We start from the raw sequence: 15,051 nt of genomic DNA on the forward strand, positions 1-15,051 counted from the left end.
ACAGAGCGGAAAAGCACAATATAGCAGTGATTGGGCCCCTTCCGTTATCCAGCTATCTGCTCAGCTTCTCTCTCTTGGTTTGAAGCCGAGGAGTTAATAACCTACTGATCCGCTTCAATGATGGAGTCATCCCCCAAAAAGTGGAGAATCCAACAAAAAGAAAGTCTATTCTGTATGAGAATCTCACTAGCAGGAAAGCTCAATGCTAGAATGACACTGATGGGAACCCTTCTTCATAACCTGTATGATAAAGGAGAGGAAAGCCAAGCTGAATCTGCCATGCATGCTAGACTTGAGGAGAACAGATCTCAAAGAGTTCAAAGGAAAGAAGAGGAAGATGACGTGGACTAAATTTTATAAGGGAAAATCAGCACAAGAGGGATGGCAAGCTATCGAGAATAAAATTCTGAGGACACAGCAGGAACAGCCAGCAGCTTCCTGAAAAGCCTGATGTGGATGCACAGGGAACTTACCTAGCAAGAATTAAAAAAAAAAAAGATATTTATAAAGATGAAAGAGACAAAGGGAAGACACAAAAGGAAGGGATGGTCTGGTAAGAATAACTCCAGCAGTGCAGTAACTCCAAAATGAGCTGTAGCTGGCAAAGGGTGTTCAGGTCTGGAGGACTAAACAAAAGAAAGGGCAAAACCATCAATGAATTGGGCAGAGCTGCCGATTCTGGGTTTCCTTTTCCTTTGCCAAAGGGAAGGACCTTTGCGCTGAAAATGACAGAACAAAAATGGCGACTAGGAAACTGGGTCCCCAGATCAGCTAAGGGCTCTCGTAAGAGAGGCGTTAAATGAAGACTTGGGGCAGCCAGATGGTATTATAGCACAAAGGGCTAGGCTTACAGTCAGGAAGACTCATTTTCCTGAGTTCAAATCCAGCCTCAGACATTCACTAGCTGTGTGACCCTGGGTAAGTCACCTAAACTTGATTGCCTCGGGTTCCTCATCTGTAAAATGAGCTGGAGGAAAAAATAGCAAACCACTTCAAGTATATTTGCCAAGAAATCCCCAAGCGGGGACATGAAGAGTTGGATACAACTGAAAACAACTGAACAATAACAAAGATGAAGCCGCCCAAAGTTTCTGAAAGAAATGGTACATATGCTCAAGGATGAGCCAGAAAATAGGACAAAAGAAAGGTGAATGAGCTAACTTTCAAGGAAGGAGTGGGAAGCCTCTGCAAATGGCAGGGCAATAAAGCATGAGTGGTCCTGGGCAAAATTCCAGGATAGGTCATTCGAGAGAGAGGAGCGACTAGCAAACATATAGGGAGGGAGTGAGAAGAACAGGTCGGGAAGAGGCCACTCTGCCAAGATTGTCAAACTGGAGCATGGGACGATGCTATGGGAATCTGTTTATTAAGGCATGTGATGCATGTGTGCATGGAGGTAAGCATGTGTGGGGTTTTGTGTATATGTGTGCACACATACAGAGGTGTGTGGTTGAGTGTATATATGTATGTCTGTGTGTATGTATGTAGAGATGTGTGTGTGGTTGCATCATATGTGCATAGAGAGATGCATGGACACATGGGTACTACATGCACTATGTATCAGAGATGCGTGTATGGACGTGTGAGTGTGTACATGATGCGCTGCCCCTGCTTTCCTCCTCAGGGAGTCCTCTGAGGGTTCTACAACCTCAGTCTCCTCAATCCCCAGCATGTCTTGTCTCCCTAAATTTGCCACCAGTAAGGCTTTGCAGGGATCTGCCAATTTTTTCAATGTTGAGAACATCAAATATAAAGAATTAACTTTGTCTGAAATAATACTACAAAGGGCCACCTGAGGGTGGGGAATAGAGCTTGGGCCTTTTCTGCCTGAACTTTGATCTTTAAGTTGATTGGGCTGAAGATGACCAAGAAATGGGTTAGCTCCTTCCCTAGTGTTTAAATTTTATATATACATACACACATGTGTACATACATGTATATTTGTATTTGTATTTATAAAATAAAGCAGCCATCACTAGCCTACTTGACAAAAGTGTCGCTAAAGCAGGAATTATTTGGGGTTAGGAGAATTTTCTTAATCATCCCAAGTCTCCCAAGCTTTTGCTGATACTCTATAAGACGCCAGTTTGTTATGCTGAGCCAAAGATAGTGACCAGAGGTCAGAGCCAGGGACTTCCCAGCTAATCCCAAAGGACCCGACAAGGCAGCCCTGATTTCCCTCTTTCTGGCTTGTTCACTAGCTTTGGGAGATAAGAGATATTTAGTAGGCAGCAGGAAGAGTTGCATCCTCAGGACTCTGGGCGACTGTAGCCAGAGGTGACCACAGCAGACAGGACTCAGCAATGACTGCACCAGGTTGGTCAGTGTGGAAGCCAGCATTCCCCTGACTCTTGAAAGCAGAGCTCTTCCACACAAGAGGCCTCCAGAGTGGCCATTCTGGGCCAAGCAGGCCTCACCCAGCCTGACTGCCTCACGCTCCAAGCTGAGTGAAACCAGAGAGGAAACAATGGACTGGAACAGACAAATGAAATTCCTCTTCAGGAGGTTCTGGGGATCAGAGGGCCCCTCCATCATCAGGCTAATGAAAACGGCCTACAAGGAACATGGGCCAACGGCTTCTGCAGCCTTCCAAATGCATCAGGGGAGGAGAGCCCAAGGCGTCCAGCTCCTCAGTGGGCACTGGCAATCAGACCACGCCCACAGCAAGCCATCTGCCCTCCTGCTCCTGGAGAAGGGGCTCGGGACAGCCCACTGGCACAGCACATTCTCTGCCTTCTGGGGAGAGCATTCACCCACAGCCAAGACACTCCCACAGCCACATAGCAGCTGCAGCAGTCACATTTCTGGAAAGGGAGACTGTATTATTCTCTGAAAGATGGCCCTGAAAGGTGTGCCAGGGGCTGTGACGCCCTCCAGACTCAGGAAGCCCACAGCTGGGGCAGGAGAGCGGGGCTTGTTGGGAGCAGCCTCCAGAGTAGGGCTTCCTAATCCTCAGTGGGCCACGGACCCCTTGGGCGCTCACACTGGGGAAGCCTGTGGATCCCTTCTGGGAGACACATTCTTAAATGCACAAAACAAAGTACACAGGACGAGGAAGACAATTATGTTGAAATACAGTAAACAAAATAGGTTTTTTAAGTTCACAAAACCCAGGTCACAAAAAGGCACATCTTGCTTCATCCAAACAAAGGAGCTAAAAGAAGATGGATTATTCCATTATGGGCATTAGCCTAACCTGCCCAGCCCTGCCAGGATGACCAAACACACACCCCAGCCTAGCAGAGAACCTCATTCCTCTCACAGCAGGGAAATTTTCAGAGTTGGTCACCCAGATCATTCAAGAAAGTCACTTCCAGGTGATGTCTGGCAAGCCCGTCATCCGTCTGGGGCTCAGATTCCTTTTCATTAAAAACGTGGAAGTCAGACTAAACGACCCAAGAAGATTCTTCTGAATCTCCATGGGCTATCCTATGGCTCAACCCTCAAGCCATCCACCAAGTAAGTGCAAAGTGCAGCAGGTCCCTTTAGGTCCCTACATGCTGTCCCAAAGCTTTTATAAATAGAAGGCAGGGTGGTTCAGTGGGAAGGGCCCTATAAAGGGCCCGTGTTCAAATTCCAATCGGACACTATCTCCATGGGCAACTGAGGGCAAAGATTCTACCTCCCTGGGCCCCTTTTTCCTTTTCTGTATAATCAGAGGGTTGGACAGGGTACCTGTGGGGGCCCTTCCAGCTCAGGGATGATGATCCTATTAACCCACATGCAAGACCTTCCTCCTTGGTAAAGCCAGGAGGTGGGACTGGATGGTTTCTAGAATTGGTTCCTACTTGTAAGTTCACAGCACCCAAAGCACTATCCATTAAGGTAACTTTCCAACATCTGTCTCATTCTCAGTCACCTTGGATCTCGTGTAATCAGACCAACGATCCTGGCTTCGATGCCCAGCGACATTTTGCTGCCAGACAGAATGCTGGGCTGTACTCCTCCCCCAAATTAGCTTGTTTCAGGGAAACTCAGACTCTGAATGTGAAATTGGTTGGCACCAACTCCATGAGGGCCAGCGCCCAGGCTATTTCAATGCCTGCTTGGATACCAACACCACCACAGAGGCTTTACCACATCAATGACTTGAGATCTGAGCTCTGGAGGCAGGCTCCCTGAGGTCCAAACGAAAACAAAAACAGCATCGTGCACAATGAACCAACACACCAACCCAGGCCAGAGAAATGTTTCCCAATCTGGGACTGGGTATCTTCTCTAAAGAGAAAAAAGCAAAAACAAAACCCCAAACCCCCAGAACAAGGCAGGCCTCACTGGCTTGTTTTCCCTTGGGTCTGGACTATTTTAATCGAAGGCCTCCTCACTGTGAGCTGTGAGAGCAATTGTCAAGATCTCCCAGACAAGGTTGGAACAAAGCAAGAAAACTTTACAGGCTGTTAAAGGTCAGATGCTTCCCAACATTGCCCAGGGACCCACAAAATCCATTCACGTTTAAAAAAAAATGGCCTTTTGGCAAGGGGCCGGCCCCATTACCACAGCCAGAGGAGAAAGACACCCACCTGTTGGACTGGTGTGTATTTCACGGTGTGGGAATAGTCATAATTGTCGATGATATCAAGGTCCCGGACAGCGACCCCAGCCTGGGGACCACTGAACTGTACATCTAGCGGGGCTTTCCCAGCCCCCTTGGTGAAGACGGTGAAGTGAGTCGGTTTTCCATTTTCCACCCCTAGAAAGAAACAATCTGAAGTCAGAAGACTGGCAATCTACCCACCCAAGGAACTGGTCTAGCAAGTCTACCTAAGAGTCACTGCTACGGGGCTTCGTGGGTCTTGGCTCCTCTAGCCTGAGTCTATTTCTTTTTTCCCCACCTGGAAAGGTGCCAGGATATAAGTGCTTCCTATTTCTAAATCAACATTCTTGATACAAGATCTACTTTTTGTAGAGATAAGCCATCACCCACGTCTTTTTTTTTTTAAATTTAAACAAGCATGCCGATTTTTACCTCCAAATGCTTTGCAGAAGCTGCTTGTGGGAGGGTCGCCTTACCTGCCTTACTGAGCCCGGGGCCCTCTGCTCTGACTTTGCTGGCATCATGTGAAGGATCAACTTTGACTCGGAAAGGACTGGCAGGGATTTCCTGAAATACAAACAGGTCCTGAAATCAGAAACCCTCCCAGATCGATACCAAAAGGATCCAAACTTCCAAGACTGATCTTGATACTTCCAAGCACCATGGATGGTTTTGTTTATTGATCACCAGGTATCCACAAGCATCGTTCATTAGGAGACCTTGGGATACAGTAGGCACTGCCAATCTTAGCAAAGTCTCTGCATTGGCGCCATATCTGCAGGCTCACGTGCACTCTCTCTCTTTCTAGGGATATGATTTCACAAGCATAGGGAATTCCTGGTGAGGAAACCCCCTCTGCCAGTGCAGATTAACATGTGTCCTGCACCTTCTGGTCCCAGAAAGTTGGCCAGGGACACTGAGAAGTTCAGTGCTTTGCCTGGGGCCACAAAGTCAGGCCACTTCAGAAGTGGGATTTGAACCTTTGGACTTTCCCGACTCTGAGGCTCACTGCACCGCACTGTCCAGCTCGTTAGCCAATCTAACAGGTGCCTTGCTCTCACTGACTGGGGGAGATCGTTGGACTCTTCTGAGACTTGGTTTAAAAAAAAGAATAGGAGGGGGACGGAGTCAGATCCCATGACAATCATGACTCTTCAGGTTTAAACATTCTATGATTCTGTGTTGACAGTCTTTGTGTCCTGGTGGACAGAGAACTGATCCCAAAGCCGGGTCCCACCCCTGACATATACTGGTTTTCTGATCCCAGTTGAGTCACAGAAACCTCTCAGTGCCCCAGGAAAGCCCTGAAGGCCATAACTTGCAGGGCAGATACCCATCTGCATTGGTAGGGAGTTTCTTCAATGGCGACTCCATATGCCAGTCAAAGCATAGGGTCAAGAGCATGCTAACTTCCCTTGACCAGTAATATTAAGTGAATAGGGGCTACCCATCCACAAATTCAGTTTTTCCTTGCATGAAGTTTTTACCATTTTAATGAATATTTTATTCAACTCAAACTCATGAATGCATCATCAGAGCCCATCTATTTTTAGTAAAGGATAATTTGTAACTGTACAAGCAGCCACTCTGAATGAGTTGCTAAGTTCCATTAGAAAAAGAGGCTCCAAGAGATACTTCTGAGTGAAAGCCGGGGGTAGACCATGAATGCTTCCTATCTAACCCCCAAAATTCAGAGTAAGAAACAGCAAAAGGATAAAAACTACCCCCAGGGCAGAGGCTGGAGACCTCTACTGGAAAGAGGAGGAGCCACCACCAGCAGTAAGTTGCAAGGGCACCATTTCTTCCCCAGAAAAAGTTCTCTACAGGCAGGCTAGAGAGAGCCAGTCCAAATAATCTGGCCACACTGAGCCCAGAATAGTTACCACCCATGACGACTCTTTCTCGGAGAGACTCTTGACCTTCTAATTATTTTTTGTTCATCCCCTTTATTTAAACAGACTTCAGAAATGACTTCCCTTGTAACTGGCTGTTGGGAAACAAAAGTGTCTCTCTTTCTGAAAGGGAATTTTAAACCCACTGGACCATCCCCCTGGGTCAGGATGCTTGGACCCTACAGTGACCCTCTCATAAACCAAGCACTGGGTTTTAAAGAAGAAACTTGAATCCTTCATCAAATCCTATCCACAGGGAAAACAAGTTTTGTGGCTAATTCTGATAAAATGAAAAAGTAGTGTTATACTGGCAAACGAGCCAAAAGCTAAGGAAGATTGTGGGTTGGAAAAGGAAAAGGACTTGGGGTTGGGAGCTGGCCCTGCTCAGCCCTTTGTGCTGCCAAACCAGGAGGGGATGGGTTGGTCTGTCAGCACCTGTGCAATCAAGTCACACCCCTTGTGTTGAGCGCCAACTGAAGCAGCTGGGAAACCGCCTCCCTGGCCTCCCACCTCCACCTGGAGCTTTTCTGGACCCACTGACAAACCTTGGAGGCAAAGAGAACTTTGATGGTGTATCTGCCAGGAGCGGGCGGTGCATATTTCACCGTAAATGTATCATTAGCATTGTGAATTATGTCAAAGTCCACATCTTCCTCATCCACACTCAGAACTCCAGCATCGCATTTAATGCCAACACTGACATCACCTGAAACAAGAAGCAGGGCATGTTCCAAAGAGCCTCACGTCAATCATGTCCTCCTCAAGGTTCCCAGTGGAAATTTCAGTTCCCAACATGCAAGGGTACACAATGGCAGCTTGGGTCTGGATAGATTAAAATGAGCAAATGCACAATAAGGAGAATAATGACTTTTCTTTGGTTCAGCTTTCAGTTTCAAGCTAGCTTTCCTTCAGAGACTATTTGTTGATAACAATAGAGTCAACACGTAGCAAGAGGGAGATTCTCAAAGAGCGATAATAGCCAAAATCTTTGATCGAGTGTCCTTACCTTCCCCTGCCTCTGTACAGTCTACGGTGAAGTGAGTGGGCTCATTGGCTTTTAGACCACTTCTCTCCACACCAGGACCAAACACTTTGACCTTCTGAGGGTGGCTCCCTTGACCAACACCAACCTAGAGACAAAATTCAAATTGTCCTCATTCAGAAATCATGAGGCCCTTGAAATCAACAGTGTAGGTCTTCCTTATCACTCAAAACCTATTGCAACACACTTTACTTCACCATTAAGTCAAGTCATAACCAACTGGCGGGTATCTGCTCAATCATCTATCCTCTCTCCCAGCCCACAGCTTGCCCAATTCTGAAGGCTGGGTTCAATTACCCACCCGATATGGGCTTTTGGGGACATTCACTCCTCCCCACACGACGGAAATCGTATGTTTTATTGGCTTCAGCGGCGTGTAACAACAGGCGTAGGTCCCATCCATCTTGGCCTTCATCTGAATCTCAATGGGATTACCTTCTCCATCCTGAAAACAATTATTAAGACCTTAGCAAGGAAGTACAAGCCATCCTCTTATTAAGAAAAAGGGAGAGTGAATGGACTACTCTTAAAAGAGGTGATTCATGAAATTCTCTCAACATTTTTTAAAAGCCAAAGGGAAAGATAACACTACTCACTGGCTCCTGTCCCCAATTCTTAGTCTTACATCTTGGGGTCATTACAAATGGGCAGAAGGTTGAGAGCTTCCTCTGATTCTTCAAGTTACAACTACGTGGTTCAAATTTCCTCTCCCAATTTCCACTCTCTTCTTTCCTCCCAAAACCCAATTTTGTTTTGCTGGAAAACTCCCGGGGATCCATGGGACTAGCCAGTCTTGAAGAAGTAAAGAGACCCATTTGGTACATGTCAGCTATGAGATGCAGTCCCTGATCAGAAGGGGCCAACTGGGAAAATGCATTAGCACTTTTCATCTCCAGTCATGTTAGTGCTACGGTTTAGAAAAAAAATCTACCTAGTATAATCAGACCCAAAGTACCTTTATTTGGTCAGCTTACGAAGTGTCTCCTAACCCTAGACAGTAAAGACACCCAGCTATTAGACCTACATGAACTTACCTGAGCATAGATCTTCAAGGGTGCCTTCCCAGCATCCTTAGGATCAACAGTAAATTCTGCCAAGTTGTTGACAATACAACCAGTCTTCTCTAATCCTGGACCATAGGCTTGAACCTAGGAGGAAGAGGAGATAATGATTATCCTCCTGTGACATCCAGGAAAAAGAGGACAAGTCAAATTAAATCCAAATAAGAAGCCGGGGAAGAATAAGGAACGTGCTCTTAAGTAAACAAGAAATAAAAAAATCTACTCTATGACTGAAAAAAAAAAACCAATGTTCCTAGCAGAGTGCCTGCATACAGGAGGTGTTGAATAAATGCTTGTTGGCCGACTGATTATGAGAAGATAAGAGTCTAACACTGGAGCTTTCCCCTGTACCAGCATACCTGTAAACTGAAGGGAAGGCAGCTGGCCTTCACTGGGAAGATAAAGACACTCTCTACCTAAAATGGGCTGAAAACCGACCCATAGCCTGAACTCTAATCCAAAGTGACAGAGGGTACTGGTCACAGGTAACTGGAACAAGAACGACTTCCCATCTCCGTGTCACCATTACTGCTTTAAGAGTCAGAACTAAACCTCAGAGAACATTCTACAAGACTGGCAGTTAGGGGGAGTGGGGGAATGGGGAGTCTAAGGGGAAGGGGACCAAGGAGGAAGGAAAGAGAATGAAGCCAACTGCTGCTTGGCTGAGATGGTAGGCACAAGCCTGGCTTGAGTGCAGCCTGTCCAGGAAAGTGGTTCATTTCCTGTTAGCCTTCCTCATTCACAGTCTCACCAACCTGTTCCATAGACCACATGGTAGTCAAGCTACATGTGTTTTCCATCTATAATGCCACCTTCTATACATAACCTTTCCTGGCTTCCCCAGATGCCAGCCCCGCCCCCCCATGACTTTGTTCTCTATTTTGTGAATACACACACACACACACACACACACACACCCCTCCCCCTAGTTAAAGTCTAAGCTCCCTGAGAGAATTAACAGTCTTTGTATCCCCAGTGCCTAGTCCACTGCCTGACACATAGTAGGCATTTTATAAATGCTTGTTGACCTGGTAAGATTCAAGAACCCCTGACCCAAGCAACAACTGACTCCATGAGTCCAGTCCAGAGTACCCATGACGAAATACGGTGCCCACCTTCTGCCAGACAGGTGATGGAATGAGATATATTTTCGGACATGGTCAATGCGGATATTGGCTTTGCTTGAGTCTATGTATTTGTTTCAAGATTTTTGTTTTTCTTATTCTGTCTCCACCCCCTGCCCAGTAAGGAGAGGTGGTAAGGATAGAAAGCAGATTTTTATTCATTGAAAAAAAAAGATTAAAATAAAACCAAAAATTGCTGGTTGACTGATTAGTAGAAGAGACAAAGGGAGTTAGGCAGATAACCAATAAACAATATATATTAAGTGCCTTCCATGGGCCAAGCAATGGGGATATAAAAAAGAGGTAAAAGATAATCCCTGCCCTCGAGGAATTTACAATCTAATGGAAGAAACAACATGCAAAGAGGTATATACTAAGCAAGTATAAATTATAAACAATTAACAGAGGAAAGGCACTAGAATTAAGAGGGGGTGGGAAGGCTTCCTGTAGAAGATGGGATTTTAGTTACGACTTGTGGAAGTTGGGAGGTCAGCAGATGGAGCAGAGGAAGAAAACTTTCCATTTCTGCTTTTTAGTCCATACATGTGGTTTCAACCATGGGGATAATTCCTAGCGTGGAAACTCCCTCCACAAATGCAGACGGGCAACTCTTTCATAATTTGGCCTTGGACAGTTGCTTAGGGACAGGGAAAGATTGTGGTGACTTGCCTAGGGCCACAAAGCTAGTGGGCATCAGAGGCAAGGCTCAAACCCAGCCTTCTATCTGTTAGGAAGACCACCCCCCATATATACACAAATGTCACAGGTCTCCTAAGGACAAAGGAATTGGTCAAGGTCTCAGGCTGGAGAATCTGCTGGATCCCAGCTGAAAGACTAAAGGCTGCTTAAATAAATTCTTCAATGGATCCATAATAGATATCAAGAGACAGAAAGGACCTCAGAAGTCAGGGAGCCCAACCCCCCACCCCCTCATTTTACAAATGAGTAAACAGAGTTTGAAGTAGTAGCAAGATTGTAACTCAGGTCCTCTTAACTGCAGAAACAAATCTCAAATCTCATTCCCCTTTACCATGCTCCCTTAATCACTCTGCCAGCAATTATTAAGCACCTAAAATGGAGCAGAGATTTTAAGCTAGAAAGGACTTCAGAGGCTATCTAGTATCTCCCCACCCCCATCACTTTACAGATGAGGAAAGTGAGGACCAGGGAGACTTGGGGATGAGGAGTAGGCATCAAAGGCCAGATGGGAAGCCAGGGCCTCTGACTTCAGAGTACCATGTGGCCTCTATAAATCCAACAATCAACAGCATTAAGTACCTGCTGCATACAAAGCCAGAAACAAAACAGTCCCGACTCTCAGAAGTTTCTATCCTCTCAAGGGATACAAATACAAGGTCATGGAATACACAGACAAATACCAAATAATCTTTTGGGAGGCCGGAGGGCACACTAGCAGCTGAAGGACTTTCTTCAATATTCTGCGCAATCTTTATTTACACTCACTGAGAAATAAGTTAGGAAAGAAGGGTGGTGGAGGGGTGGGGAGGGGCCCAAGCAGCTTCCTCACCAAGTCTGGATTGAAGTCTCCTGAGGCTGGCTGTATGTAGGCCATGTAAGGACTGTCCTTAATGTCTTCATCGTCACACATAATATGGACGGCGTACTCCCCAGGCTCCTTGGGCCAATATTTCACGTCACAGGACCCATCGTTCTGGTCATCATATTCGATCTTGGCCTGCGACGGGCCTTCAATGGCAAATCCTAAGAGACAGCAAAGACACATCGGACTTGAGGCCATGTGGGGAAAGACAAGCAGGGGACCAACAGCCATAGTTACACATCCTTCATCGCTGGCACCAAGCATGGTGACATCTCCAAGAGATTAAACTGGAGGCTGGGGTCCATCACAGGTTTTTAAAAATCCTCCACATAATCCCATTCCATAAAGGCATAGGTAGGACTATAGAGATTCCCCTTTCAAGGACATGAATTATTTATCCCTGGTTGGTCACAAAAGCTATGAAGCAAACAATAGGAGAGACCCAGAAGAAATTTCAAGTCCCACTTATGTGTTAATCATAGAAAAGTCAACGGACAGTCCCTGTTCATACACCCCCAACATCCCTGTGAGCACAAGAGAATCACGGGATCACACTTTCAGAAATGGAGGGTGCCTCAGTCAAGGCCATTTTACAGATGAGGAAACTAAGGCTCAGGGAGTCTATACAACATCTGAGATCACAGATCTCGATCTGGAAGGGCTTCCTGGGCCACTTAATGAGCCCATTTTACATGAGTAAACAGAAGCCAAAAAGACTTGAAGTGACTTGATCAAATTCAAACAGTTAATAAGTTCCAGGGGGTAGTTTTCAGGTCCTCTGTCTTCCCTCTATACACTACCAGAAGGTTCTATCTAAAGAAGTGGGAGATACAGAATTAAGACAAGAATGAATGCATGGGGTTATCCATGGCATTCACAGGATGCACCATTTTGTTTATAGGCTTACCCAATGATCCAACTTCTGAGCCAATGGATTCTACCACAAAGTCTGCTGACCTCCCAGCAATGCCTCCATGGAGCCCAGGCCCCCAAGCTCTCACTTTCTGGACACCAGCCTCAGGGCCCACTTGGACTTCAAAGGGACTAGAAGGAAAGACATTTGCTTGCATTAGGAAAGAAGGAGACATCCTAATAATCGAGAATGAATTTCTAAAATGCTATTATTTATTTTTGACATTCTTTTCTTTTTAAATTTTGAGTTCCAAGTTCTTGAACTCTTTCCCACTCCCCAATTCACCAAGAAGGCAATTAATCATACATGTGAAATCATGCAAAACATATTTCCATATTAGCCATCTTGCAAGAAAAGTAGACTTCAAATCGCACCCAGAGTTCATCAGCTCTCTCCCTGGCCACAGAGAGCATATTTTCATCATGGGTCCTTTGGAAGTGTTTTAGATCATTCAGATGATCAGAGGAGCCAAGTCTTTCACAGGAGATCACCATTCCAATGCTGCCTGTGTAACAACGTTGGACAATGATCTCCCAGTCTTCTCACTTCGTTTTGCATCAGTTCATATAGGTCTTGCCACTTTTTTTCTGAAACCACCTCACTCTCATTTCCCACAGCACAAGGGGACTCCGGCACTATCATATGCCGAAACTCCTTCAGCCTTACCCCAACTGATGGGCATCCTCTCCATTTCTAGTCCTTTGCAAACCCGCTATAAATATTTTTGTACATATTCCTTTTATCGGGGTACAGACCTAGTAGTGGTATTACTGGGCCATGGGTGGTGGTAAAAGCAGGAAAAATCCAGCTGGTCAACAACCAATGAGACAAATGGGATGTGCTGTGCAAGCTATAAGGCACCATAAAAATGTACTTTTTTGCGAACTACATGATGACACTTCTGGGAACATCCAGTCAATAGGGCTTGCCTAAAATCTGGAGGGCTCAAACACGCCTCAAGAAGGACTCTCTCCTGGTTCTCCCCCCACCTCTCTGTCTGCCCCTTCTTTGTCCTTTGCTGGAGTCTCCGCCAGATCACACCCTCTAACTTTAGGCTCTGTCCTGGGCTCTCTTCTCTTCTCCCTCTTTGCCACTTCACTTGATGATCTCATCAGCTCCCATGGATTTAATAACCAACTTTATGCTGATGATTCTCAAATCTATCCATCCTGCCCCTGCTGACCTCCAATCTAGAATCTCCAATTACCTTTCACACATCTCAAACTAGACATCCGGTAGACGTCTTAAGCTCAACATGTCCAAAACAGAACTCATTATCTTTCCCGGTATACCTTACCCTCCACATTACTGTGGAGGGCAACACCCTCCTCATTATCTCTAACCACCTCCCTGCCCCATCCAATATGGCACCAAGGCCTATCAATTGTACCTCTGCAACATCTAAGACGCCCCCTTCATTTCTCTGACACTGCCAACACTCTGGCATAGGCCCTTATCACCTTATGCCTGGACTATTGCCAATAGTCTGCTTGGTGGGGCCTGCCTACCTCAACTCTCTCCCCACCCCAATCCATCCTCCATTCAGCCATTAAAGTGATTTTCCTAAAACACAGGTCTGATCATATCATTCAGAGGAATACTCAATAAATTCTAGCCCTCCTTATCACCTCCAGCATCAAATACAAAAAGCTGTGCTTGGCATTTAAAGCCCTTCATCACCTGTTCCCCTCTACCTCACCCCTGATCCAGTGACACCAGCTTTCTTGCCATTCCTTAAACAAGCCCCTCCTTCTCTCAGTTCTGGGCATTCTGGCTGCCCCACTCCCCCAATCCTGGAACGTTCTCCCTTCTCTCCCTCAGCCTACTGACTCCCTTGGCTTCCTTTAACTCCCACCATCCACGGGAAACCTTTCCCAATGCTCCTAAATCTAGCACCTTCTCTCTCTTAATGATTTCCTAATTTTCCTCCATGTAGCTTATTTGTACATATTTGTTTGCTTTTCATCTCTCCCTTGAGACTGTAAGCTCTTGAGGGCAGGACGTATCTTTTGTCTCTGGCATTTAGCACAGTGCCTAGAACACTGTAGACCCTTAATCAATGTTTATTGACTGACTTATATAGGGCTAATATAAATTACCTAGTTATTTCTTCCCCCATCCCAACTGGACCATGATTTCATGAGTGTGGGGAATTCCCACGAGAGGAAACCCCCTCTAGCTACACACAGCAGTCACTCATTGATAACGGTCTAGTCTTAGAGAGTTGCCTAGGGTACTGAGAGGTTAAGCGACTGGTCTACAGTCACGTAGGCAGATGTCAGGGGTGACACTTGCCCTAGGGTCTTCCTAATTCCAAGGCCAGCTTCCTATCCACTGTAACCTGCTCTATCTTCTGATTCAGGAGACTAGAGTTCAAAGCCTGCTTCTGTGCCTTGCCTCTCAAATGACCTGTTACTGCTGTGAGATTGTGCAATTTCTATGGAGGGGCACTAGGAAAACCCCATCGAAAAAAGTCCCACACTAGCTTCCTTTGTTTCTTCAGATCCCTAAGGAGATATTAAAAATCCCAAGGAATAATTCCACCAAACTCTGCTCCAACAAACCGTAATAACAGCAGCTGACATTTATATGGTGCTTTAAGGTTTACCGAGAACAGAGTCGTCAGTCATGACAAAAATGAACAAGTCTCCTTGTAGACATGCACCCTTCCTTCTGGCTGCTCTCCCTCCCACCGGCCCAAAGCCACTCGCACTGATTGAAAGCAGGAAATAGAAACCGCCAACTGCTTTTTGCTTCATTTGACTCTGGGCCAAATGTCTGCTGCTGCTCTCCAAAGATTTTCAACAAAGCAGCTCTCTTTGCTTTCCTTGAATCCGGGAAAAAGATTAGTTGGTGGCTCTGACCTGGGTCCCAGACTTGATGGGGAGAAGCAGAAACTTGGGCAGAAGAGCTTCCTGGGCTTC

The 15,051-nt window shown here is 46.0% G+C and overlaps 1 protein-coding gene across 6 annotated transcripts in view; it reads right to left on the minus strand.

The window, feature by feature from the left end:
- FLNB (filamin B) overlaps positions 1 to 15,051 on the minus strand; it is a 159,128-nt gene that overhangs the window by 59,478 nt on the left and 84,599 nt on the right. For all 6 annotated transcript variants that reach the window (XM_069084257.1, XM_069084259.1, XM_069084258.1 and 3 more), the window contains exons 11-18: positions 12,122 to 12,258; positions 11,182 to 11,375; positions 8,503 to 8,616; positions 7,770 to 7,913; positions 7,433 to 7,556; positions 6,972 to 7,132; positions 5,011 to 5,101; positions 4,521 to 4,690 (exon numbers count right to left, since the gene is read on the minus strand). In XM_069084257.1, the coding sequence (XP_068940358.1) occupies positions 4,521 to 4,690; positions 5,011 to 5,101; positions 6,972 to 7,132; positions 7,433 to 7,556; positions 7,770 to 7,913; positions 8,503 to 8,616; positions 11,182 to 11,375; positions 12,122 to 12,258 (1,135 nt within the window). The remainder of the gene's footprint in view (positions 1 to 4,520; positions 4,691 to 5,010; positions 5,102 to 6,971; positions 7,133 to 7,432; positions 7,557 to 7,769; positions 7,914 to 8,502; positions 8,617 to 11,181; positions 11,376 to 12,121; positions 12,259 to 15,051) is intronic.

This window comes from Petaurus breviceps, unplaced genomic scaffold (assembly GCF_028583685.1).
Source record: "Petaurus breviceps papuanus isolate PSGF00001 unplaced genomic scaffold, PetGlider_PUasm1.0 174, whole genome shotgun sequence".
Lineage (NCBI taxonomy): Eukaryota > Metazoa > Chordata > Mammalia > Diprotodontia > Petauridae > Petaurus > Petaurus breviceps.